Below are 27111 nucleotides of genomic sequence, written 5' to 3' on the forward strand. Positions count from 1 at the left end.
CTGCTTGAAGCACTGAAACACTCAGAGAATATTATAGCATCCTGATTAGCAGGATAGAACCTTCCTTGGTCTCACAGTGTCAGCTAGAAATTTGCCTCTTGAGCTGCTTCTTCATGTGTTTACATTCCCCAACTGTAAGTTCCCCAGCTTCTTCAGCGCCACAGTCTACCCCTTTCTGCCAATAACACAGCACCTCTCCAATTAATTATTTTTTTTTCAAATGAGATGGACCTGGCCTCAGACCTGCTTGGAAGTTGAGCCAGATAGGTGGAATTGCTAAAATGCAGCCTCACTGAAAGTTAATTCACTGGAACTGGGCTCTGAAGTTCGAGTTAACCTCATTCTGTTCCTGGGCCTGGATAGAGGTTTTTTCTTTTCCAAGGACTGAGAACCTGTGGCTCTTCAGATGTTGTCAGACTCCAGCTCCACCTGCCCCAGCCAGTTTAGTCAGGGATGATGGGTGTTGTGATCCAGCAGAGGAGTGGTGCAGGTTCCTCATGCCTTCTTCAGCCATGCATAATATCAGAATCCAACAGCCTTGATGGAGCAAACTAATATTCTATTCTAGTCCTGCATTCGGTTTCCAGCAGTGGCCAGACACATCAGCCTTCAACATTTATCACGGAATTCATTTTAAATTACTCTACACATTTCTTCTCTGCTGTCTGTGGAGGAAATTGTCCTGTGCTAAACACCCGTGGTCAGAATTGTTACCGTACTGAGCTAGATGAACTCAGCATAAGGTGGCTTCATTCATTTGCATTGTAACAGCACAAAAGAGTGATTGAAAGCAACCGTTGCAGATTTACCATAATTGCAAAACAGCCCTTATGTTCAACATTCTACCACTGTTCATTTTACATAAAATTAACGCACACGACAAAATATGCATATTTAGTAGTCCCCAGTATCTTATTTTGCTGAGTGATTCTATCACAATTAATAGTGTGTTCTTTTTGTTCCTCCCATTTATTTTGTTTGGCATTTTATGTAAGGTAATTCAATTAAGTATGATTCACTAATTACAATTTTATTACTGTTATTTCTTTAATGCATATCAGTATATCTCATAATATGCTGTTTTTGATTTGCCTGCCTGGGCTGTGAGGTACATCATGCTATTAGATGTATCTTTTAACTTAATTATTTCTGGAGGAGCCATGTAGGGCAGTCTGTATTTAGTCTGCTCCCACCACTGCTTTGGGAAGCAGTGTACATATGACATTAGCTACAATCCATATCTATTCTGTATTTATCCTGTCACTTCTTATGAAAGTGATGCATTTTGATGCAATTTCCTCCAACCTAGCATCAATCCAAACTGAGAAAAACCTTGCTATGTGCATTCACTAATCTTGTCTGCTTTGGTGTGTCTTGTTCACTTGGCACAAGAAAACAGATCTGTAGTAAGGATTAAAGAGTAAGCTGAGGTGAGCAAGTTATCAAAACATGGAATCTGTGGAAAGGGTTCCTCATACTATATTTGATTCCACAGTACAGAAACCTCTAAAATGTATCCATCAAATTGGGCAGGCAGCAAGCTGGCACCTGCCTCTCTATACAACAAATTCAGCAAGCACAGGACATTAAAATCTTAATTTTTTCACTTGGCTCTAGAGTCCACCCATTAGAGGTCTACATTCTCAGTGATAAGCTTACAGATGGTTTGAGAACCTTGTGTTTGTGAAGTAGTAGTACTGAATGTACTATAGTCCGCTCTTGGATATATTTCCATGGAACTGTTTCTTCTCACTTCAATTTTCCATTTCCATCCCCCTTTAAAAAACATTTAAATTAAACACTTGTAAGTGAAATTGGTTCCAAGTTTCTTCCCCCCCCCCCAACTTTCTGCATTCCCAGTGCAACTCTTCACATCAGTATTTATGCTGAAATCAACTGGCAAGGAAAATATAAAAAGCTTGTGGCTTTGAAATAAGTCCAGACAAATGATAAAATAATCATGGATATCAAAGAACACACTGCTTATTTACAGAGTTGGTTCTTTCGTGCATCAGAAGCATCGGTTCCCATAGAAAATTCTGCATTTGTCTGCCCTGCTGTAGCACAAAAGCCATTCACTTCAGAAAAATTTACTTCAGAAAGAATAAATAATCCTATTTTGGATTAGCAACAAGGGTAATTTAACAGGGGGGAAATGCCCTTAGGCTCTGCCTATCTGCTGTCTCCGCTATCTGAAAAGGTACATTACATCTTAAAATCCAAGAGACCTCCCTGGGAGTGATGGGGGGAAAAAAGGGGGGGGACACCAAAAAACAGTATTTACACAAAACTTTGCAGGAGAAAGAATTTACACAGGCTGCTGCTCCCACACTAGGAAAATAAGGTTCTCTGGATACTGATGGGAGACTGCCATCTTGTGTGTTTAACTTTATATTGCAGCTTTGTAATAACCAGAGCAAATTGTTCGGTTACATAAGAGGGCCCCAGTCAAATTAAGCGACTAGCTGCTTCAGTACAGTATAATGATCAAAGCACCTTCGGGAAGCACTTATCATGCTACCTAAAATGAGGACTTTTACTCATCCGAGCATTTCTGAAGGAGACAAGAGTGCTCATTATGCTAAGAATTTTTAAAGTTCCCCGTTGTCAGGATTGGATGGTGGGTTGAGAGGGCTTTTTACTGCATTTACCGTATTTTTCGCTCTATAAGACGCACCAGACCACAAGACACACCTAGTTTTTGGAAGAGGAAAACAAGAAAAAAAAAAATTCTGAATCTCAGAAGCCAGAACAGCAAGAGGGATCGCTGCGCAGTGAAAGCAGCAATCCCTCTTGCTGTTCTGGCTTCTGTGATAGCTGCACAGCCTGCATTCACTCCATAAGATGCACACACATTTCCCCTTACTTTTTAGGAGGGAAAAAGTGAGTCTTATAGAGCAAAATACGGTATATCCCATCCTTTTCTCCAAAGAACTCAAGGTATCATATATGGTTCTCCCCCTCATTTAATCCCTCCAACAACCCTGTGAGGTAGATTAGTCCTTCATAGCTGAGTTGAGATTTGAACTCTGGTCTCCCAGGTCTAGTCCAACACTAACCACTACACCACACTGGATTTTCCAAGGCAAGTTTCTCATGCACTGGCTACTTCCCTACCTTATCCGAATCAGGGGAAATGTTTCTTTTGAATCTATAGGACTATCCTACTGAGACTGCAAACTATGCCTATTTATGTAGAAGAAATATATTTGATCTAAATGGGACTTGTTTCAGGATAGACAGACATGCATTAGGTTGAGGGGGAAAAGAGGGGGGAAAGCAGCAGTCTTCAGTTTTAAAAGACTTGTCTTGAAGTCCAGTCCAAGTTTGGAATACACTGTTTCTTTCCAAGTTTGCATAGCTTTGTTTGGATTGCATGCGTGGTACGTTTGAAGTACTTTAAAAATAAATCCGCAGCAGCAGCAACAATAAATGCACATTTCAGCAACATTCTTTGTTGCTGATGCTAACAACAGCAAACATACATTCTAGCCAATGTGAGTTTTGAATCTGAATCATATCTACGGAAGCCAAAACCATCTCACAAAAGAGCATGTGCCACTGCTGGAAACAGAAGTTCTAGTTTCATAAGTCACACTGTGTGCTGCAGTCTTTCCTTTCTATGCGGAAACACCTCTGCCCTCAATTCACACGATTGCAGGTTCACTCTGAATTTCTCCTTAACAGTGAAGCATACCTGGCAGCTATGCTTATCCAGTTTGCAGAATAGTGCTTGCTGCATATGGAAAATGTATCTTGTAGCTCAGGGTTGGCCAACTCCCAAGAGACTGCGATCTACTCACAGAGTTAAGGACTGGCAGTGATCTACCCCCTTTTGAGGGGTTCAAAGTTGTTGAGCTTTTCTTAGGAAGGAAAACCCTGTTTTTTTGGGGGGGGGGGTTCAGGTTGTTAACGGAAAAATCTGAGGGCTCCCTTGGACAAAAAAAACAAGGACACCAGCCAGGAATACCAGAGCAAAATAGCAGCCAGTAGGCTTCGTCTTTATTGAAGACTGTCGCGACAGGACTCCCACCTGCCACAAGGTGGAACAAGATGGAAGCCCCAAACAAAAACACCCCCAAACTTTTATTAGCTGCCAATCCCCATGTTACACCCCCCAAATGACATCACTCATACATCATGAAAGGGGAGGTCTGGTGGAAGTAATTTGAGCACCCTGCACCCTGCCCCATGGTTCCCCTTGCCCTCCACCAAACACCCATCAAATGTAACAAAAAGGATATTTACATTTCCCTGTTTCCCAGCCAAGTTAATCGCACCCTTTTGTCTTCATCTGGGTTTGTTATTTCTGGAATGGCTACCTGTCTGGCACTCAGGTACAGTGGTGCCCCGCAAGACGAACGCATCGCTAGACGGAAAACCCGCTAGACGAAAGGGTTTTCTGTTTTGGAGGCGCTTCACAAAACAAATTTCCCTATGGGCTTGCTTCGCAAGACGAAAATGTCTTGCGAGTTCCTGCGGGGTTTTTCCCTTTTTTCCCCCTTTTCCTAAGCCCTAATCCGCTTATCAGCTGATCCGCTGATAAGCCGCTTATCAGCTGATCCGCTAAAAGCCGCTAAACCGCTAATAGCACTAATCCACTAAGCTGTCAATGGGCTTGCTTCGCAAGACGAAAAAACCGCTATACGAAGAGCCTCACGGAACGGATTAATTTCGGCTTGCGAGGCACCACTGTATCAGGATGCCAGGGATTATCACTCAGGCAGAGAGGCTGCTGAGCAGCTGAGCTCCCATGTCTATATGAATTTCTGACGTTTTCCCAGTGAGCCAGTACATAGATACATTTATCAGTGAATTGTTACATTTGGTATCGTGCAGCAAAGGTCCTTTGAATAGATAGGAAGAAACCGTGATGAAGTGTTTTGTGGGGACAAATCAAAAAAGTCACAAAAGCGATTGTGCTGGTTTTGGTAGTAAGCTGCATGTGTATGATATCTGCTGGAGGGGCACCCCCCCCCAACCTATACATAAATTCCTGGAACAAGGTCAAAGTTTTTGAGCTTTTTTTAGGTAGGTGAAAAGCCCCATTTTTTAGGGCTGCAAGGGAAAATGTTGAGCTTTCTTTAGGGGAGCCAAACTTGTTGAGCTTCTTTGGTGGGAGCCAGTCATCTATCAGTCATCTACCACAAATGCGCACTGATCTACCAGTACATCACCGTCTACCTGATGGACGAGCCTGTTATAGCTTTACAAGTGTTATTCAGTACTGTAGGGCACTTCCACTGGCAAGCACATTTTCCACCGTGCAGACACATGGCAGAGGTGAGTTGCGGTCAGTCCCGCTCCTTTGGTGCAGTTCTCACCTCCCTGAGGCCACCCACAATGTGTGCATGCTGATCTCCAACACCTTGCTTGTGCCTCTCACCTTCATATAACAAGCCAGGCCTCTGCACCTGGAACCTTTATACCCCTGTTATGCATGCACTTGTGTCATGGCCACTTTTAATTCATTTTCTGCCTCCAGGCAGTGCAGCTAGGGTCCCCAGGCCATCTGTTATCCAGGCACTGACAATGCCTGGACCTGGTTAGCTGCATCACATTCCTTTAGATCAGGCAAGAGAAATTGTGGCCCTCCACATATTGGACTCAATCTCCCACCAGCCCCACCCCACCAGTGTGGACAGTGTCAGGGATGGTGTGAGTTGGTAGCCCAACAACATCTGGGGAGCTACAAATTCCCCAGTCCTGCTTAGACCAAAGTCCTGGGCATTAGGTAGGGTGCTGGGATCTGCCTTAGGCAGTAGTTAGTTAACTACTGTTTTACATTTTTGCCACCATAGAAACTGGTGGCACCACATGGACCACACACACACGATTTGGACCATCCCCGATTTGTCATGTGCATGCACACACACAAACATGTTCTGCATGGCCTAGGTAAAGGGACCCCTGACCATTTGGTCCAGTCGTGACCAACTCTGGGGTTGCGACGCTCATCTCGCTTTATTGGCCGAGGGAGCCGGCGTATAGCTTCTGGGTCATGTGGCCAGCATGACTAAGCTGCTTCTGGCGAACCAGAGCAGCACATGAAAACGTCACTTACCTTCCTGCTGGAGCGGTACCTATTTATCTACTTGCACTTTGACGTGCTTTCGAACTGCTAGGTTGGCAGGAGCTGGGACCAAACAACGGGAGCTCACCCCGTCGCGGGGATTCGAACCACCAACCTTCTGATCGGCAAGTCCTAGGCTCTGTGGTTTAACCCACAGCACCACCCACATCCCTTTCTGCATGGCCTACACCTACATAAATGTAAGATGAGAAGCAGCACATAACATCCAGGGAATGAGCTGCTTTGCGTGCTTCATCCAAAATGCGCAAGTTTATGAAGTACATCACTTTTTTCCAGGTGGGCAGAATGGGACAGAATTTGCAGGTGTGCATTTTAGCAAAGAGGTTTTCAAACCCCCCTTTCCTGTTGGGCTGGACACCAGACCTTCTCCATTTCTTCACCACCAATGGAGAGCAATGGACAGCTAACTACTCCCTTGTTCCCCAGGCTTAATCTGACAACCAAACAAACACCTTTCAGTCTTCAACAACCACATTACGCCATCTTGAGCTCCAGGAAAGCGGCAACTTGCAAGGCGGGATATACATGTAAAAAGAAAAGAGGAAGAAGAAAAGTTTTTAAACATCCAGCAACTGGGGTTCAATCTGTACTAGGGCTTCGGCAGCACAGCTCCCATTCCCATACCAGGGCTCAAGCTGGAACCCATTTTTTTATTTATATTTATTAAATTTCCATACTTCTCCTCATCTGAAGATACTAGGGCGATTCACAACAGAAAAACACAAAATGAGAATACATTAACTAATTACAGGTTGGCATCCATCAGTCTTGGGAGACAATGGGCCTTTGGGTGGGGGTGAAGTCAAACTGTTGGAAGGTTGCAGTGACTTCTGTGGCTGTAGGGTTCGATACGGAAGAGACATGTTTTGTTGCGGCTGGGGCAGATGAAGGTGTGTGGTTGCGCTGCTGCAGTTGCGCCATGACGTTTCTTCTCTGTGTGTTCCCCCTCCCAGAGGCCGTTCCTCCAATGGTCACTGCTAGGGATGCACAACCTGACTGTCTCCAGGCACTGTGGTCATCTGCAAGGGATTCTCACACAGCTGGGCTGATCTTGCCAGCCTCACATTTGCAGACATCTTTGCAACGCAGAGACGGGCCTGTAGAGCATATCCTTGGGGAGCCTGCCATCTCCCATCCTGTGGACACAACGGAGCCAGTGTAGACACAAGTGTGAACATGCTTGCGTGGGGACGCCAATATAGCTCCTTGCCAAAGGCACAAGGAAGCCTAGCTACTCCTCTGAACAGCCAACTCCTTGGGGCTCCTTCACCCCCCCACTCCCAAATAAAATATCCCTCCCCCCCCCCAGTTGATAGGCATTTCCATTCCAATGGTGTGTGTGTGTACTTGTGACAGGTCTTGTGATCGATTGTGCAGGGTGGGGCTTATCTGGGCTCCCCAAAAATTTCATTCACGCTGGAATTCCAGCTCTGAATAAAACAAAACCAAAGCGAATGAATAACCCTCTCCAGGGCTGGATTTAGGTTTGATGAGGCCCTAAGCTACTGAAGGGAATGGGGCCCTTTATATGTCCAGCTGTCCTTTGCCAACAACAAATTGTCGCTGTTTTTTGTGTTGAATATATACTATATGGTAATTTATGGGCCTAATAGGTCTCTAGAGCCATTTGCACATAACAAAATATGTATTTTATCAAAGTAATTGTTGAACTGAAATACAATTAAGAAGTATATTAATAGCGAAATTTTTTTGGGGGGCCTAAGCTATAGCTTAGGGATGCGAGTGGTGCTGTGGGTTAAACCACAGCGCCTTGGGCTTGCCGATCAGAAGGTCGGTGGTTCAAATCCCTGCAATGGGGTGAACTCCCGTTGCTCGTTCCCAGCTCCTGCCAACCTAGCAGTTTGAAAGCACGCCAGTGCAAGTAGATAAATGGGTACCGCTCCGGCGGGAAGGTAAACGGCGTTTCCGTGCGCTGCTCTGGTTCGCCGGAAGCGGCTTAGTCCTGCTGGCCGCATGACCCAGAAGCTGTATGCCGGCTCCCTCGGCCAGTAAAGCGAGATGAGCGTCGCAACCCCAGAGTCGTCCGCGACTGGACCTAATGGTCAGGGGTCCCTTTACCTTTTTAAGCTATAGCTAGTTTAGCTTATACGTAAATCCGGCGCTGACTCTCTCACACAAACACGTTAAAAAAACCCATATAATGTTAAGCAACCCAAGAAAAGGAGATGCAGGCAAAGGTGCCCCTGAGCGGGCGCAAAGTGCGTCCGTCCCCACATGAGGGAGGGGAAGGCCGGCCTCCCAGAGGGTAGGGTCACGGGCCTGCTTTTGGTTTTACCTTTCGCCCTTCCCGCCTCAGCCCCCCGCGACCCCTCGGCTCGCTCCTCAGCCGGGCGGATCCCCTCTCCCCGCCGCTGCTGCAGTGCCCCCTCCGGGGCTGGGGGCGGCGCTGGGCCCGGCCGTCTCGGGGCCGGATGGCGCCTCTTGGCCGGGTCCGGAGCAGCGCCTCCTCGGCGAGGCCGGGCGGGCAGGGAGGCCGGGCCGGGGGAGCCGGAGCCCTTTGTGTAGGTGCGAGAGAGTCGCGGGGATGGTGCCCGCCGCCGCCTCCCGGGTAAGGGGCCGCCTCCCCGGAGCAGAGCAGCTGCTTCCCCTCAGGCGGCCGGCCCTCGCTCGCCCCTTTCTCCGCTCCCCCCTTGGTTCGCCCCCCTTCCGGGGCGAGAGGAGCCCCTTCTCCTCCTTCGCCTTGCCCCTCGCTCGGCTTCCCTCGCCCCCCACGGGGCTTGCTCTGCCTCGCCTCCCTCCTGCGCCTCGCCTCGCCCTCCATCCCACACTCGCCCGCACTCCCCCCCCGCCCTTTCCAGTCCAAACTTCTTTTTCCTCCCCCTTTGGGCCGCTCTCCTCTCCCCCCCCCCTCTCCTCTGGGTCTCACCTGCCCCCCAGGCCCGTTTCTCCTCCCCCCTTGCCAAATGAGAGATCCCCTCCCCTCCCCATCACTCCAGTTTGAACGTTACTTCCACATCTCCTGGACTTACCAAAAAGAGAAAGAAATGGTGTTCACGACCCTGACAGAACCTGGCGCCTCAAACCTATTTGCACTTGCATCTCTCTTTTTTTTGCAGTGATGATGTCCATCGTCGTCATCATTCACTTTGGTTCTGAAGCGATCCCCGTCACCTCATGTTGTTGCATGAAGAAGGGGGCATAGAGCCTTCTTCTGCCTTAGGGAAGGGCTATTCAGTATTCTTCCATCCTGCTGTGATGCAGAGTTGAGTTTCCTTTCGTTTTCATGGTGGGCATAAGGGGCCCAGAGTGCTTGAAATTGCGCTAAGATAGCATCCCTGCCTGCTTGCTTAATGCACAGAACCTTAGGAAAGAACACAAGGGAGTTTTAACATGAGTTTTGCACTGCACATATTTATTTTATTGTGTTGGTCAGCTGGGTTAAAAGTTAAAACCCACCTGGAGGCTCATAAACAAAGAGACAACAGGTTGTGTCTGGAAGGAAATGTGCAGAGGGGAGTTTAAATTTCTAGTCTTTTGGCCTTCTGCCAACCAAGTTTTAAAACTTTCAGTCCAGTTGTTAAAAGGGGTTAGTAGAACTTATTTTCACAGAAAATGTGTGTCTTTAAAAAGGAGGTTTTCTGAAAGTGTAACAAAGACTAAAAGGAAAAAAATAAACATAGTCAGGAATAGCAGTTTTGAACAACCTGAAAGGGAATGGTGTGAACTGGCAATCACACTCCCCCTGCCCCCAATTTGGAGAATTACTGTTATATCTCTGATGGAAAGATAGCTGGTGAACTGGTTCCAGAACTGTGAATAAGTAGACGTAGAAAATAGTATGGGAGTGTGTAATGTTATGTTACGCAGAGTGATGCTATATCCTGACTCTCTAATTTGTAGTATATGCACCATGTTCTTTCCCACCTCACACCCACAGAGCATTTTGTCAAAAGCAGCTATGTTTCCTTGTAATATAAATAATAAATGTGTGGCGTTTTCTTTTTTTATTAAAATCATCTTTACTCCACCTTTCCCTTTACAGAATGTCCAAGGTGGCATACTAATATTTTAGGTTTATTATATTTTGGGCTTCATTCAAAACCAGTAAGAACAGAAACTAACTTTTCGTTTTCTCCTCTTTAGAAGACCTTGCCAGGTGAGCTTCAGAGCCTGGAAGCCGCCTTCTGGTGCAGCTGAGGAACGGACAGGAGTAAACAAGAAGTGAGCAGGAGAAGGAGGTTTTCAGCAGCTGTCAAGATGGGCATGAGGATCAAGCTGCACAGCACTGACCACCCCAACAACCTGTTGAGGGAGCTTAACAAATGCCGGTTGTCAGAGACTATGTGTGATGTTACCATTGTGGTGGGTAGTCGTACCTTCCCTGCGCACAAAGCAGTGCTGGCGTGTGCAGCAGGCTACTTCCAGAACCTTTTCCTCAGTGCAGGTCTGGATGTGACCCGCACCTACGTGGTGGATTTCATTACTCCAGCCAACTTTGAAAAGATTCTGAACTTTGTCTATACCTCAGAGCTCTTTACAGACCTGATCAATGTGGGTGTCATTTACGAGGTCGCTGAAAAACTGGGCATGGATGATTTGCTGAAGGCTTGCCATTCCACGTTCCCAGACTTGGAAAACTCAGCCAACACGAAACAACCTTCTGTCTCAGGTGAAAGCCGGCCAACTGGCATGTCGACTGAGCCGAACCATGCCCTGGGTGAAATCCGAAACAGTGGGGAGCACCCGGGACCAGAGCGGAGTTGCAGTATGCAGAGTGAAGCACCAGGTGGCTACAAAGAAGATTCTGCAAATGAAGGCAGCCATAACTTAATGCACCAGCAGACTCCCAAAACCGAAGAACAGGAATCACCAGCACAGTTTACTGGTGCCATGAGCATTATGACACAGGCTGGTCTCAGCAATGTCAGCATGGCTGTTCAAACCACTGTCAACTCATGTCATCCATATAAACTCCAGAACAACGGGGATTACAACAAAGGCAATTTTTTTGCTTCAGATGCATCACTGGATATATCAACAGGCAGCAACTCCTGCCCTAGCAATAGTGATCACTCCAAAGACCAGGGCTTTGGGCAGATGGATGAGCTGCAGCTAGAAGATCTAGGGGAAGATGAACTACATTTTGAAGATCCCAGCGAGGAGCTAGGTGCTGCAGAGGAAGTTATTGAGCTGAGCGATGACAGTGAAGAGGAGCTATCCTTTGAGAATGACAACCGTGATAACAAGGCCATGCCCTGTCAAGTGTGCAAAAAGGTTTTGGAGCCCAACATACAGCTGATCCGCCAACATGCCAGAGACCATGTGGACCTCCTGACTGGCAACTGCAAAGTCTGCGAGACCCATTTCCAAGACAGGAACTCCAGAGTCACCCACGTCCTGTCTCACATTGGGATATTCCTCTTCTCCTGTGATATGTGTGAGACTAAGTTTTTCACCCAATGGCAGCTCAGTCTTCACCGCCGCGAAGGGGTGTTTGACAACAACATTATCATCCATCCTAGTGACCCACTTATAGGGAAGGTCAACTTGTTCAGTGGGGATTTGGCATGTGCCACCTGTGGGAAACCCCTTGCCAAGGATTTTCATATGGTTCGGGGCCACATCTTGGACCATGTTAACTTGAAAAGCCAAACATGTGGCGTGTGTGACCAGCGGCACCTCAATCTCTGCAGCTTGATGTGGCACACCCTTTCCCACTTGGGCATTTCTGTCTTTTCTTGCTCCGTTTGTGCCAACAGTTTTGTGGACAGGCACCTCCTGGAGAAGCACATGGCAGTCCACCAAAGCATGGAGGAAGCCCTCTTTCGGTGTCACTACTGTGGCCAAGCTTTTAAGCTGGAAGCTGCTTACCGCTACCATGTGAGCCAGCACAAGTGCAGCTCTGGCTTGGACCTTGTCCGGCCCAGTTTTGGCGACCGACTCCACCAGCAAGCTCTGCAGAAGAGGAAGCTGACAGAGGAGTTCCTAAGTGAGGATGTGGCTCTTCAGAGCCAATCTGGAAACAGTAAGTACAGCTGCAAGGTGTGCGGGAAGAGATTTGCCCACACAAGCGAATTCAATTACCACCGGCGGATCCACACAGGGGAGAAACCATATCAGTGCAAAGTGTGCCACAAGTTCTTCCGTGGGCGTTCCACCATCAAGTGCCACCTGAAGACACACTCTGGGGCTCTCATGTACCGGTGCACCGTTTGTGGGCACTACAGCTCTACCCTTAACCTTATGAGCAAGCATATAGGTGTGCACAAAGGCAGCCTTCCACCCGACTTCACCATTGAACAAACTTTCATGTACATCATCCATTCCAAAGATACGGAGAAAAATACAGACAGCTAATGTAGCAGTATTTGCGGAGTAAGCACTACTTGCAGGTAGCAAAGAAGCTTGTTTCTGTTTTTAAAAAACAAGGTTACATTTTAATGGTCAGGCATCATCAGCATTGTACTTTATTTCCCTTTGCCTTGTTAGAGGGTTTCTTAAATCGTCGTTCTGTGAAAACAGCAGCACGTTACATGTGTTACTGTTCTTGAGAAACCTGTCTGTTTACCTCCTGCTGAGTCCAGGGCTCATTATTTCAAGTCTTAGAAACAGGCTGTGCTCCCCTCCTTCAACGGATAGGTTTCACACCTCATATCTCTCCTCCCTCCATTTCTAATTTGAGATCTTGAAAAGATTTATGCTGCTAAGATATATTAATGCTACACATCAGTAGGGATAGCAGGAGAGAAAGGGGGGGGGTAAAAGGAATTGTTTATGTGCTGCTATTGGGAGGGTAGAAGTTCTATAAAAACTTAGAATGCAGTTCCCAGCACGCTTACTCAGAGGTAAGTCCACCTTTGTTTAATGGTGACTTGCTCTCTGCCTTGTGCTTTGCATTCTTAGCCTTAGCTTCGTGTCAATAAGTTTGTATTTCCCTCCCACCAGGATTGCCATATATATGACCAGTTCTTCCTCCTGTGCAACCATGTGATCTGCAGACATTTGTGGTTGTTAGGGCTGATTTCCATGTCACTTGCTGATTTCTGTAGGTAAAAACTGTCAGAAAAAGCCACAGTAGCAGATTAGGCCAGTTGTTTTGGGGGTTTTTCAGTTCGCACCCAGCCTCTGCCTTTTGCTCTTTTCCATGAAACTGTGAGTTGGTTTTACAAAGTTCCACTTTAACAAAATCAAAAGAGGGCATAAAAATGGTGTGGTGGAATGGAGGAGAGTTTTGCCAAATGTGAACATTCTGGATTTTTTTTTTTTTAAGGGGTGCCCTAGAAAGGACTCTTAGCTTTGAGTATAAGCATACAGAGGCTTTAGCAATAGTGTTGCATCTCCAACATCCACTTTCAAAAAAGAAGTGTTCTTAGGGCATCATAAAACAGCTTTGGGGCTCCTTCCTTCCCTCCAGCAATATTAACACAGTGCTGGTGTCTAGAACATTGAGATGAATGTCTCAGGGGTCACATTCTTGAAAGTCTTTGACATAGCTCTGTGGACAGTGCCAGGGTTTTAGGTTGCAGTTCTATACACAGCTGGGAATAAGTCTCATTGATCTCAGCGGGGCTTACTTCAGCCTCGTTATGTGTATTATTGCACTGTTAGTTCTGTTTGAAAATATATTGTTGCCTTAAGGAAATGTCTCTGGAAGGAGGAATGACAGCTTTAGGGCAGATTATTATCTCTCTTTTTTGAAGGGGGGGGGGTTTGCATATTAAATATTCAGCTCTTAATCATTTTTTTGGGAGGGATTCTTACATCTTCTCAAAGTAGCACTTTTGTTGCAGGGGTATCCTATTATTTAGCATTTTGTTCAAGGGGAAAAAGCAATCACTCCCTCTCCTCTCCTCGCCCCACACCACCTTCTACCACATCCACTCTGACTGTGCCATGTACAGTGTGGTTGTGTTGTTGTCACAGGTGCTATTGGAATGAAGAGATGTAATTTTTGTACAGCAGTGAGGCCAGTTTGAATGTGCCTTTACCACTCAGTACAAATAGACCTTTTCTCCAGGATTATGCTCTGACCAAAAAACAAACCCAAACAAATTTATCCAAAACACCCAGTTCTGCAAGTTTGCAGCAAAAGCCGGCTGTGGATGGCATCAATTTCCTAATACCCATTATATCACCAAGAAGGACAAGTCTAGTGGTCAATCCAGCATTTGACTTGATAGGATGTGTGTTTGTCATACAGATTATTTAAACTGGGAGGATAAAGAATTTGCAACGAAGGGTCATTCTTAAATTATATGTCTCTTCATCCTTGGGCAGCATGACATCACAAACATGGGGCAACATTAATTCCCCCTATCTCCATCGCAGAGCAATTATATTAACTTTTAAAAGGTTTTATTCTCATTAATATTTGTAAAGTCGTCTTTAGAGTTTGAGTGCTCTCATGCTGGAATGCTTATTTAGCCCATCATCAAGAAGTAGTGGAAAACACCATCAATTGTTGTTGTTTTTTTTTAAAGTTCTTTAAGGGCTGTGCACTTTCCCCCTACAGCCAGGAACACACTTCTCCTCTTCTTTTTAATTTTTACACTATAGCAAGGTATTCCCCCCCCCCTTTATTACAGTGGTACTGGATTTGTGCTAGCATATGGGGTTTTTTGTCATCTGAAATGCCTCTGGGTGTTTGTCCCTTGTGGCAATGAAAAACCAGCGTGTGCTTGTGTAATTGACAATAACAATTATGCTGTCTTTTGAAGTGAGGTTGTAACCTACCTTCCTTTTCCTTTTCCTTTTCCTGCAACCCTGACAGGTGCTTTCTGGAGGGATGCAACAGAACAGATTGATCACAGGGCACAGATCCTGACTCAGTTTGAACTACACTTGTGGCTTTATCCTATAGGTTGTACGTTATGCTTTCTAAGTGCAGTACTATGTGAAATCCAGGCGGGGGGGTGGATGAGAGAAGCGAATGTTAACAAATGTAGCAGCTGGCTTGAGATCTGCCCCTAAGTTTAATGCAAACTACCTCATAAGGAGGAAGTCCTGGAGTCTTAAAAACCAGTGGTATGTACAAATAGGCTTCCAGGCTTCTGTATATGAAAACACTGTTGTTAAAGAAAAACAGAAATCCACATAATGCTGCTCTAGCCCTGACCTATTTTTTTTTGGGGGGGGGGGGATGAAAAACTGTACAGCCCCAGGAATCTCAGCTCTGACAGTAATTCCAGTAGGAATTGCTTTGCTCTCTGCTTACAGTACCTACCTCTAAGGGTGTTGTGAAGATTGACTGCTTTGATTTTTGTCAAGGAGAAAAAGCACTTAGGCATGTCTTCTTGTTTTCTTATAAGAAAGTTGCCGTCTTCAAATAGCCCCCAGCATGCAGCAAGTGTTCTGACATATCTCTCAATTCCTTTCCTTCTTGTGGCCTCTGAATAGCAAACACCAAACAGGACACACTAAGGAATTAACTCAACAATATAGCGGACAAGACTATTCCTAAGTTTAAGTAATGCTGGAAGCATTCAGTGTAAGGATGTAAGAGTTGTCATATGAATTTACTACTTCTAGTAGTACCACTGATATTTAGTTAATGTCAGGGCCACATGGCTAGACCCACAGGGCTTGAGAAAGGAACTGAAGCCTAAGAAAGCCCAAGGTCCAGCTGTGGACTAATGGCAGACGGACAGTATTTTATTATTTATACGAGCCTTGGCCAGTCAAAAAGCTTCATACTGTCTATGAACTGGAGGGGCTGATGTTATACACTTTTATTGCTCTTCTATGCCTGAAGAGGGCTGAGCCCATAAAGTAGCACATCAGGCTAAGCCCCAGTCTTGGTCTCTGAAGCTCTTGGTTCAAGTTCTGGAGTCCAAAACAATAATGCATGTACTCCCCTGGTGTTGAACAGAACCATGTTTTTGTAGTTAAGATGCCTTCATTGGAAGTGATGGAGAAGGAGCTATATTGGATCTCACCCAGTAAGGACTGTTCCTTATTCTCGACTTCTAGAGCTGTTTTAGTCTATTTCTCCAATGCCAAACTGCATCTAATGCAAACTTGGCCAGCTTTAGAAATTCCATTAAAAAAAAAAAAAAGCATTCTGCCATGACAAAGATATGAATCATTGTGCTTGGTAGTGTAGCTTGGCCCAAGTAACTTCACCTGTCTGCCTCAAAACACCCACACATCAACTCACCCCAAATTGTGAGTGAGGAATATTTAAAAATACCTACCTCACAAATGGAAAAGTTGTGAGGTGTAGTAAATGTCTGTAAAGTGCTTTGGAATCCTTAGGCGTGTAGAAAGACAAAGTATTGTAATTAAATAGCTTTGCTCTGTTTGCTATGCTACCATTTGTGAAGAATCCCTACCATTACCACCACAGTAGGGGAGGGTTCAGGCATGGAACAGGTGTTCCAGTCTAACACAGAAAGCTTTGAAAATAATAAACAACAATGTGTTTGGAGACTAACGCTTTATTATTGCTCTTATTTTTGTGAACTCAAAACCATGCCCTCTCCCTTTTCCTCCAAAGATCCAGATGTCTTGAAATAAAAACAACAACAAAGCAGAGCATTGTGATTGCTGTCTAACCTTTTGGTTAAGTTAATTGTAGGTACTGACCTGGTTATTTAAGTGTTTAATATCTATTTGCTGTAAAGTTTGTACATTTTGTAAAACTTTTCTTCCTCAAAGAAAAAAAAGTAGATGTCTAAAATCGTTGTACATCGGATTCTTTTATACTCCATCATTTGGCACAAAAGTGTGGTTTTTATTTAGAATAATAAAATGAAAAACTCGAGAGTTTGGTGCATTGCTCATAGTTTGTGGTTGACACGCTATGGAAGTATTTTCAGATCAAATGATAACAGAGGCTGCTCACCTGAGTCTTCTGCCTATGCCAAAGGACTTTGCTCTGGGATACTGGTACTCCTGACTTCTGTAAATTCCTTGCACAAGGAGAGGCTGTTTTGCATGCGGAAGGTTCCAAGTTGAGTCCTGAGCATCCCCAAGTAGGCCTGCAAGAGACTGCTGCCTGCAACCCTGAAGAGCTGCTTCCAGTCAGTTTAGGCAGTATTGAGCTAGGTGGACAAATAGTCTGCCTCTGTATAGGGCAGCTTCCTTTGGTTTCTATATTCACACATACAGACTTGTAACTGTTATATTTTTGCCAGTATTGGAGAAAATGTTTGGGTCTTTCTATCCCCTGCAAAGGAACCAATCTGTTGGGTCATTTCTGATCAAATTGGGTTGGAATTAATTTTTCCTGCCTTGGCCTGAAAAACCTTTGTCAGGGCTGTTCATTCCCTTTTAGATAACATTCGAATGCAAAAGTCAACTCAATGTGTTATAAACATCCTGCTTCCTTGTCTTCCTTCCCTAAACTTTATCCAAGTATTTTTTTTTTAATCCAGATGTTCACTTATGTCCTTCAGCCCTTGAGTGCTATTTTTAAGTGATTTTTTAATCTTCTAGCAGTTGTAGTAACCTCCTCTTTTACCTTCTGTTCATATTGTTCTGAGATTATACTTGGTCTGGATCTGTGCCCCCATCACAATTCTTGTAATAAAGGCCAAAATGGCATTCCATAGGAAATGCTGAGAACATTTTGCTCAGCATTTCCTCACATGTCTGACCTTGACCTCTAGGAACATGTGCCTTCCTATAACCACTTAACTCTCACTTTAGAATGAGGGATCTCCAGATCACATACCCATTTACCCCATGTTTATGTGGCAGATTCCATGATAATGTTGGCTAAAAATTAGGCAAGGCTAAGTCACCAGCAAACTAAAAAGCTCAATTTGATAGAGTCTATACCAGGGGTGGGGAACCTTTGGGCTTCCAGATGTTGGTCTCCCATCAGCTCCCATCAGCTCCAGCCAACGTCATCAGTGGGCTGATGGGAGCTATAGTTAGGAAATCTGGAGGGCCAAGGCCTATTCACATTATTATTTGAACATTTTGGCAGCCAGGCATCCCAACTCCACTAAATGCCACCTCCATATGTTGGCACTCACTCCATGGTTGTGTAATCTCATCACATGCAAGGATCCAGTTTTTTTCATGCCTTTGCAAATACGTTTTTTGAGCTAATGATACCATGCTAAAATCTGAGTCCTTGGTTTTGTGAACAGGCCCTCAGACCCTCAACTTCCATTTTCTAAAGCTTTATTAGGCACCACTGGGCTGGAACCCTGTGAATAGGGTTAGCAGAAGCTTCTTGATTCAGTGACCAGAACTGCAATGCTCCTGGTTAACTCAGGAACTGAATCGTGACGTTTTCTGACTCTACCAGAAAGGACAACGGAGTTTACCCCAAGCCAAAACTTCAAGGTGGGAGTGCATTCCCTTGGGAGATAAATCCCAGGCACCAGCATTCCCTCAGGAGAGGTCCGTAGCCCCAGCATTGCCTTCCCTTCTCCAACCTCAGGCTGGCATCCCTGGGTGTAAATGTCTCTGTGGTGACATAAATAAAAGGCTGCCTGCGCGCAAACTGCTAGAAGGGAGTTGTTGGTATCCTGGTTCCTCAGCCACAAGAAATAACTAGTTGGATGCACATAAAAGGACCTTGGCAGTCCCTGTCTCACCCTTGCAAGGGCAGAATTACAGTCTTTGTGCCATCTATTTAATGATCAAGACACCCTCATGTTTTTAGAATGTAATTTTCACTCAAAACTCTCCACAAATAAAAGGAAATTGACAGAAATCTCTATCTTCCAAATAATCATAAAATTACAGGGTAGCAGAAATCAGAACATTTATTTCCATAGTTATTTTTTTGAGGTGGGGGATTGGATGAGAGTTACTAGAAAACACAGGGCACGGCAGCATATAATCACCACATTTCACCCTGTATGGCCCTGCTTTCCCAAGATTTCAAGAAGCCCTGATGTGTATGCAGAGAGGTGCTTACTGAAAACTGCCCTTTGCTAGCGAGAGAATGTCTGAATACACAGGATTTTTGTTGAGGAACCACTGCAATAAACCAAATCAAGCGCACTTTTAATTTGGCAAGGTATTCTCTTTTGCTATGACAATGGAATGTTGGGTGTTAGAAGAGGAACCTTCGCCCCCCTTTCGATCCATTTGGTCTTTGGGGATGTACCTGACCACAGCAGAGATGAGCTTCCCTTTGAAGTTCTTGCTCAGGAAGTTGTACAGGATGGGGTTGACCACGCAATGGAGAAGGGTGAAGCAGTCTATGATATCATAGAAGAAGTAGAGGAAGTCCAAAAAGTGGCAGTGGAGGAAGATGCTGGTACCTTCGAGCGTCAGCAAAAGCAAAACCAGGTGGAACGGCAGCCAGCTCACTAGGAAGACGGCAATGTAGGCGTAGATGACACGGCAGTGCTTCCTGCTCTCAGGCTTGTTGCTGCGCTTGATGTGCCTCGCTGTCAGTATGTTGAAGACTGCCATGATGGAGAAGGGAATGAAGAACCCAATGAAGGCAGTGAGCAGGGTGAGAGTAAGGGCCCAGATGTCGTAGGTCTCCAGGGGGGCCATGAAGAAACATACAGGCTCAGTGCTGTCAATTAACTCCATGTGGGACACCTCTGGCAAAGGAACGATGGCAGCCAAGGCCCATATGCAGCAGCAAGCAATGCGTCGCACCAGGTGCTGGTGTCGGTGCCAGAAGTGGGAGGAGGTTGTCAAGGACACATAGCGGTCAACGCTCAGGCAGGTGAGAAAGAAGATGCTGCTGAACATGTTGGCAAAGTAAAAGTAGTGGGTGAAGTGGCAGAGGAAGCTCCCCCAAAGCCAGGTATAGTCAAGCATGGCTTGCAGCATCCAGACCGGTAACGAGAGGATCACCCCCAAGTCTGCAACGGCCATGTTGAAGATGTAGAGGTTGACCAGGTTATTGTGGCTTCGGGTCTGCCAATTTACCCAGATCACCAGAAGGTTCTCCACCAGCCCCACCACAAAGATGATGAGGTAGAGGACAAAGAGGAACACCCGCTTCACGCTCTCATCCAGCCCCAATCTGCAGTAGCTGAAGGTGTAGTTGAGCAGGTGGGCAAGCTCTGTCAAGTTGTGGTACTCTCCGTATTCATTAAAAGGCAAGAGGTGGTCGGGCTCTCCCATTTTGGGTCAAAAAGTTAACTGTAAGAAGAAATGGTGGAGAGACTTCAGTACTAGTAGATCTGGGCTGATTTTTCCACTGAACCAAATTAAGGAGGAGTAATCAATACCGGAAAGTGTGATATGCATTGCTCATTAGCACAGTTGTAACCCTTTGCTATGAATCCACATCAATTATAAGCGGTTTTGTGTGTGTATGTGTATAGGCTCTGAATTATTAAAAGAACGGGTTGCTGATTTTTTCTATCCATGTGAGTCACTAGGACTCCTAACTGATTTGGGATTTTAAAGGTTTACTTATTTAGATAAGAAGAATGTCTAGTCCAATATTCCTTTTTCTATCATGTAAAGGGACGTGGGTGGCGCTGTGGGTTAAACCACAGAGCCTAGGACTTGCTGATCAGAAGGTTGGCGGTTTGAATCCCTGCAACGGGGTGAGCTCCCGTTGCTCGGTCCCTGCTCCTGCCAACCTAGCAGTTTGAAAGCACGTCAAAGTGCAAATAGATAAATAGGTACCACTCCGGTGGGAAGGTAAACGGTGTTTCCGTGTGCTGCTCTGGTTCGCCAGAAGCGGCTTAGTCATACTGGCCACATGACCTGGAAGCTGTATGCCGGCTCCCTCGGCCAATAAAGCGAGATGGGTGCTGCAACCCCAGAGTCGGCCACGACTAGACCTAATGGTCAGGGGTCCCTTTACCTTTACCTATCATGGGTAACCCATGGGAATCCTGCAAGCTTGGCATGAATGCAATAGTCCTATCAATTTTGCCAACTATTGCCCAGTCTCAAATTTACCATTCTTGGGCAAGGTGATTGAGCGGGTGGTTGCCAAACAACTCCAAGCACGCCTGGAGGATGTGGACCATTTGGATCCCTTCCAATCGGGATTCAGGCCTCACCATGGGACTGAAACTGCCTTGGTCGCGCTGGTTGATGATCTCCGGCGGGCTAGGGACAAAGGTGAGAGCTGTTTCCTAGTTCTGCTGGATCTCTCAGCGGCCTTTGACACCATTGACCATAACATCCTTCTGGACCGTCTAGAGGGGCTGGGAGCTGGGGGCACTGTTATACGGTGGTTTCGCTCCTTTCTCCTGGGCCATGTCCAGAAAGTGGTGGTGGGGGATGAGTGTTCAGACCCCTGGGCTCTCACTTGTGGGGTGCCTCAAGGTTCTGTCCTCTCCCCCATGCTTTTTAATATCTATATGAAGTCGCTGGGAGAGATCATCAGGGGGTTTGGGCTGGGTGGTCATCAGTATGCGGATGACACCCAGCTCTACCTCTCCTTTAAATCAGAACCAGTGAAGGCGGTGAAGGTCCTGTGTGAGTGCCTGGAGGCTGTTGGAGGATGGATGGCGGCTAACAGATTGAGATTGAATCCTGACAAGACAGAAGTACTGTTTTTGGGGGACAGGGGGCGTGTGGGTGTGGGGGATTCCCTGGTCCTGAATGGGGTAACTGTGCCCCTGAAGGACCAGGTGCGCAGCCTGGGAGTCATTTTGGACTCACAGCTGTCCATGGAGGCACAGGTTAATTCTGTGTCTAGGGCAGCTGTCTACCAGCTCCACCTGGTATGCAGGCTAAGACCCTACCTGCCCGCGGACTGTCTTGCCAGAGTGGTGCATGCTCTAGTTATCTCCCGCTTGGACTACTGCAACGCACTCTACGTGGGGCTACCTTTGAAGGTGACCCGGAAACTGCAGTTAATCCAGAATGCGGCAGCTAGACTGGTGACTGGGAGTGGCCGCCGGGACCACATATCACCGGTTCTGAGAGATCTGCATTGGCTCCAAGTACGTTTCTGAGCACAATTCAAAGTGTTGGTGCTGACCTTTAAAGCCCTAAACAGCCTCGGTCCTGTATACCTGAAGGAGCGTCTCCACCCCCATCGTTCAGCCCGGACACTGAGATCCAACGCCGAGGGCCTTCTGGCGGTTCCCTTATTGCGAGAAGTAAGGTTACAGGGAACCAGGCAGAGGGCCTTCTCGGTAGTGGCGCCTGCCCTGTGGAACACCCTCCCAGCAGATGTCAAAGCAATAAACAACTATTTTACTTTTAAAAGACAACTGAAAGCAGCCCTCTTTAGGGAAGTTTTTAATGTCTGATGCTGTACTGTTTTTAATATTCAGTTGGAAGCCGCCCAGAGTGGCTGGGGAAACCCAGCCAGTTGGGCGGGGTATAAATAATAAATTATTATTATATTATTATTATATCACACTCATGTACCCCATTCACTGCCTTTGATACCTGACATGAGAGGCCTTCAGTGAGATGGGTAGATAATGACAGCCTTATCCTCCATGAATTCATCTTAACCACCTTAAAAAACCATCCAAGTTGATGGCCATTAACTTGGATTCCATAGTTTTAACACGTCTGTGTGTGTGTGATATTTTAATGTAGTTCTATGTATTTTAATCAAAGGCAACTGTATTTTCATAATTGGTTTTATTCTTGTTATTTTGCCGCTGTTTTTAAGTTGCTTGTGACTCACGTTGGTATCTCTTCTTGAAATGAAAGGTGGTATATAAATTCTTTTATTAACTATGATGACTACAACTCTGCACTGTGTGACAAACTCTTTTTCCCTGTCCTGAATCTACAACCCTTCAGCTTCATTAGTTCTAATATGTGAGAGGGAGAAAAACGTCTCTTGATTCACTTTCTCTACACTATGCATAATTTTACATGCCCCTCGCATGTCTTTCTTTAGCTGCCTTCCCCTGTAAGTTAAAGATGCCCAAACATTGTAAGCTTTGCTCGCATGGGACTTGCTCGAGCCCTTTCATTATTTTGGTTGACCCCTTTCTGCAAATTACTGTATTTTTTGCTCTATAAGACTCACTTTTTCCCTCCTAAAAAGTAAGGGGAAATGTGTGTGCGTCTTATAGAGTGAATGCAGGCTGCGCAGCTATCCCAGAAGCCAGAACAGCAAGAGGGATTGCTGCTTTCGCTGCGCAGTGATCCCTCTTGCTGTTCTGGCTTCTGAGATTCAGAATATTTTTTTTCTTGTTTTCCTCCTCCCAAAACTAGGTGCGTCTTAGGGTCTGGTGCATCTTATAGAGCGAAAAATACGGTGTATTATACTACAACAGCAGCTTCCATTTAGGCAAGTGTGGTCGGTCAAAGTGCACTGGGCAGACAGCCCTCTGCCCTTCCATCCCAGAGTTATCCTTTCCCCAGTGGACCTGTGACTCAGTGGCAACTGAGAATGCTGTGTAGCGACATATGAGTGTGTGCCTGAGGAGCATCACTATCACAAAGAAACGGGGCTTCGGAGTGAAGCGCTGGCTGCTATTGAGAGAAACAGAGGAAAATGTGAGGCAATGGCAAGCAAGCAAGAAGAGGCAGAGGACTGGCAGGCCAATCTGGGAGGTTCAGTGGGAGAGCCTATGCCCTGCGTAAGGTACCAGGCTCAATTTTGGGCATCTCTAAGGAAAGGATCTGAGGAGAGAGCAGTGTACCTGGGCTTACAGCACTTAGCACATTTATATATAAGCAGTGAATTAGCTGTTAATTCATCTCTCTCTCCATCTCCCCTGACTACTTACCACACATTGCTACAGTTAAGCTACAAACCACTCTAGAATTACGATTCATTTGATTTAATGCTCAAAGCTAAATCAAAAGGCTTACAGAGATTATAATGCTGCCTCTTCAACAGGGTATGTAGATAACTCAGTAAAGAGCAGCTGTTAGTGAATAGGTTTAGGTACTTACTCCCAAAGGCCTTGCCTAAGGTGAACTATAGTTCCCAATATAGCACCCCTATTGCCCTTGCAACCTTGCACCTCCTGCCCTAACTGTTCCCCTATGAAAAATTTCACCGCATACCACTGGCCACTGGGTTGTGTCCACCTGGGTTCTATTCAGAGCAGACCCATTGAAATTAATGGAGGTAAGTTAGTTGTGCCCATTAAGGTCAATGGGTTCACTTGGAGTAGGCCTAACATTCACTACAGCTCATATTTCCCAACCGTGGAATTCTGCAAAGTGCAGCTTAGTGAAAAAGCTCAGGGATCTCTACCAAAAGATTCTCAGAATCAAGATTCTCAGAATCAATTAATTAGGATTCTCAGAATCAAGATTTCACAGAACAATAGCTGGGATAGCTCAGTCAGTAGATCTGAGTTCAGGTCGTGGGTTCAAGCCCCACATTGGGCAAAAGTTTCCTGCATTGCAGGGGGTTGGACTAGATGACGATGCTCGTAGTCGGTCCCTTCCAACTCTACAATTCTATGTTTCTAGGAACTCCTGAAATTAATAAGGAAAGCCACAACAGTTCAGCCATATGCACACAAAGGAACAGTGCTGTAAATATGCCCTCAGTATAGCTTTTTAAAAATCTCCCCTTGTCTCTTTAAATGCAGATAAAACTGAATACTTGAAAAAGTGGTATTAGGAAACTGTGGATAATATAATCAACAATATCACAGAATTGCAGTTGGAAGGAACCCTAAGGATCATCTAGTCCAATACCCTACAGTGCAGGAATATGCAGCTGTCCTATACAGGGATTGAACCTGAAATCATGGCATTATCAGCACGAAGCTCTAGTCTAACCAATATAATCCATAATCAAAAGTTGTTGTCTTACCCATCTCTTAAGAGACTTAGGAATACCTCATTGAGCTTGTATGTTAAAATGCCCCAGGTTTAAATAAGGCTTATTTTTAGCGCCCATTCTGAAAATATTTTCAGCAATCTTTCCCAGCCCTGCTTCACACGAGAGCCTTTAATCGAAGATGGTGCCAGAATATACAAGCCTGGGACCTTATACGTGCAACCTGCATGCTGTGCTACTGAGCTGTGATCCTCAAGTTTTCCCACACTGAAAGTGATTTGGGAAGAGGCTGGTTCTCAGACACTGACAAGAGAGCACTGATTGGTTTGTTCCTAGCAACAGAAAAACCTTTTATTAAAGGGGTCCAGATGACAGCTTTTTATAAGATTGGATGTGTGGTCGGTGAATGGTTGGCTTTTTGAGTGCCAGACGACTCTTCCTTCATGCAGGAATAGGAACAATTACACACCATAAACTTAAAGCAAATCCAACACACACTTAAAGCACTTGACTTCCATCGAGAAGACAGATATGATAGCCCTCTTCAAATACCTCAAGGACTGTCACATGGAAGTGGGAACAAGCTTGTTTTCTCCTGCTCTGGAGGGTAGGGCATAAGCCAATGGCTTCAAGTTGCAAGGAAGGAGATTCCAACTAAACATCAGGAAGAACTTTCTGACAGCAAGAGCAGTTCGACAGTGGAATGGTCTCCCTTGAGAGGTGGTGGACTCTCCTTCGTGGAGGCTCGTAAGCAGAGGTTGAATGGCCATCTGTCATGGATGCTTTAGCTGAGATTCCAGATGGCTCCTTGAGTCCCTTCCAACTCTACAATTCTATAATTCCACGATCAAAGAATCCTGAGAACTATAGTTTCCCTTCACAGGCAGTGCCGGATTTACGTATAAGCTAAACAAGCTGTAGCTTAGGGCCCACTCTCTTGTGGCCTCCAAAAAAATTTGAAGGAAAAGAAACTGGATGTACATATCCAAAATAAAAGATAAAAAACAAATAAAACCTACATACAGCAACAGTGTTTTGTGCTGTGTAGGCTCCTATTTGTTCTGTGCAAATGGCTTTAGATACCTAGTAGGTCCATAAATTACCATATAGCATATATTCAACACAAAAAACAGTGACAATTTGTTGTTGACAAAGGACAGCTGGACATATAAAGGGCCCCATTACCTTCAGGAGCTTAGGGCCTCATCAAACCTAAATCTGGCCCTGCAGATGACCGCAGTGCCTGGAGACAGACAGACAGGTCTGGACTGCTCTCTGCCACTAACTCTTCCTGCTCACTAAGTCCTGTTACCTCTTCAGCTTCTGACACCTCCTCCTCCCAGTCTGTCACAGAGCTATAATTCCCAGCATCCCTAACAAATTGCAGTTCCCAGGATTCCTTGGGGGAAGTCATGCACTTTACTTGTGCAGTGGATGCGCTTTCAGTGTATGGTGTGGAATTGCCATAATTCTGAAGGAGGTTCTGGCTTGGTGAAAGGAGAATTCGGTGCATCTCAAAGGCTCACTTTTATCAAATAAAAGGTATCATGCTGCAGACGGACAAATGTTGTCAAGAGAGTTCGAAAGAGGCTTAACTTCCCTTTTCAGGCACACATTATTTTGACTCAGTCACTTCTGGTCAAACAGATTTTTGTGGGTTGTTTAAAATGATGCAAATTCCTGCCACACCTGCTTAACAGTGGACACGCAGCGATGCCTCTCTCAAAATTCCTTCTTTCACTCTCCCCAAAAGGACAACAATCACTGCCTGCCTCCAGCCTTAGAAAAAGATTCATAACTTGGCAGCCACTGCAAACAAATAAATAAAGCAACTCTTACTTTCTCCAGGGCATTTGGAGGAAGGAAGGGAAAGTTGCTGCTTCTTTAAGCCGACGGAAATCTGGCATCTGTAACAGAGGTTTCTCTGGGAGGGTCTCTATACAAGCTTAGATGCTGGTGAAAAGTTTTGTTTCTGGAGAAGAGATGGAAAACCTGAAGTTTATTTCTATGCATTGCTTACCTTATTGGAAGCCAAAGACGATCCTTTGCTGCGCTGAGATGATGGACCTCTGGTCTGAAGTCTCTCAACTTGGTAGCTCAGACTGTCTATTGGTGCAGTCTTTCCAGGAATGTGTGTTTGCTGCTGGCTGCCTTGCTGCTGCTTTTCCTCCCTCTACACAGGAAATGAGCATCATAGCCTGCTATCCTGAGAGCACAAGCTTTGGTGTAAAACAAACTGTTAAACACGGTCCCATCCCTTGGACTTCCCTTTTCTTGAATGCAAGCAGATTTGGCTCAGATGGCCTGGCAGGCACCAAGGACAGATATCAGTCGATTCAGAGAGGCCCGTGACAACTTTCGAAGAACATCCGAGGATGCAGATTTTTCCTGAGGTCGATTTCCTTTGAACTGCTGTTTCAAAGCTTGCCTCCCTGGTCAAAACCACAGC

General features: G+C 45.6%; 2 protein-coding genes across 3 annotated transcripts; one reads left to right on the forward strand and one right to left on the reverse strand.

Moving 5' to 3' along the window:
- Nucleotides 1-8527: 8527 nt before the first annotated feature.
- ZBTB39 (zinc finger and BTB domain containing 39) lies at nt 8528-16573 on the forward strand. 2 transcript variants are annotated; one of them, XM_081844482.1, is made up of 3 exons: nt 8528-8663; nt 10199-12447; nt 14826-16573. In XM_081844482.1, exon 2 carries the CDS (start codon nt 10313-10315, stop codon nt 12410-12412), a length of 2100 nt encoding a protein of 699 aa, XP_081700608.1. In that variant the 5' UTR covers nt 8528-8663; nt 10199-10312; the 3' UTR covers nt 12413-12447; nt 14826-16573. The 2 variants fall into 2 exon arrangements, with proteins under 2 accessions (XP_081700608.1, XP_081700607.1); XM_081844481.1 differs by having other exon boundaries at nt 10199-16573.
- Nucleotides 16574-18759: 2186 nt separating this feature from the next.
- Nucleotides 18760-26830, reverse strand: ACKR5 (atypical chemokine receptor 5). Its single transcript, XM_081844974.1, has 2 exons — nt 26683-26830; nt 18760-20122 (listed from the first exon to the last, which is right to left on the reverse strand). The coding sequence occupies exon 2, from the start codon at nt 20102-20104 to the stop codon at nt 19022-19024; it is 1083 nt and encodes a 360-aa protein (XP_081701100.1). The 5' UTR covers nt 20105-20122; nt 26683-26830; the 3' UTR covers nt 18760-19021.
- Between the last annotated feature and the right edge of the window lie 281 nt (nt 26831-27111).

This window comes from Podarcis erhardii, assembly GCF_964252035.2.
Source record: "Podarcis erhardii genome assembly, chromosome: 2".
In the NCBI taxonomy this organism is placed as follows: Eukaryota; Metazoa; Chordata; class Lepidosauria; order Squamata; family Lacertidae; genus Podarcis; species Podarcis erhardii.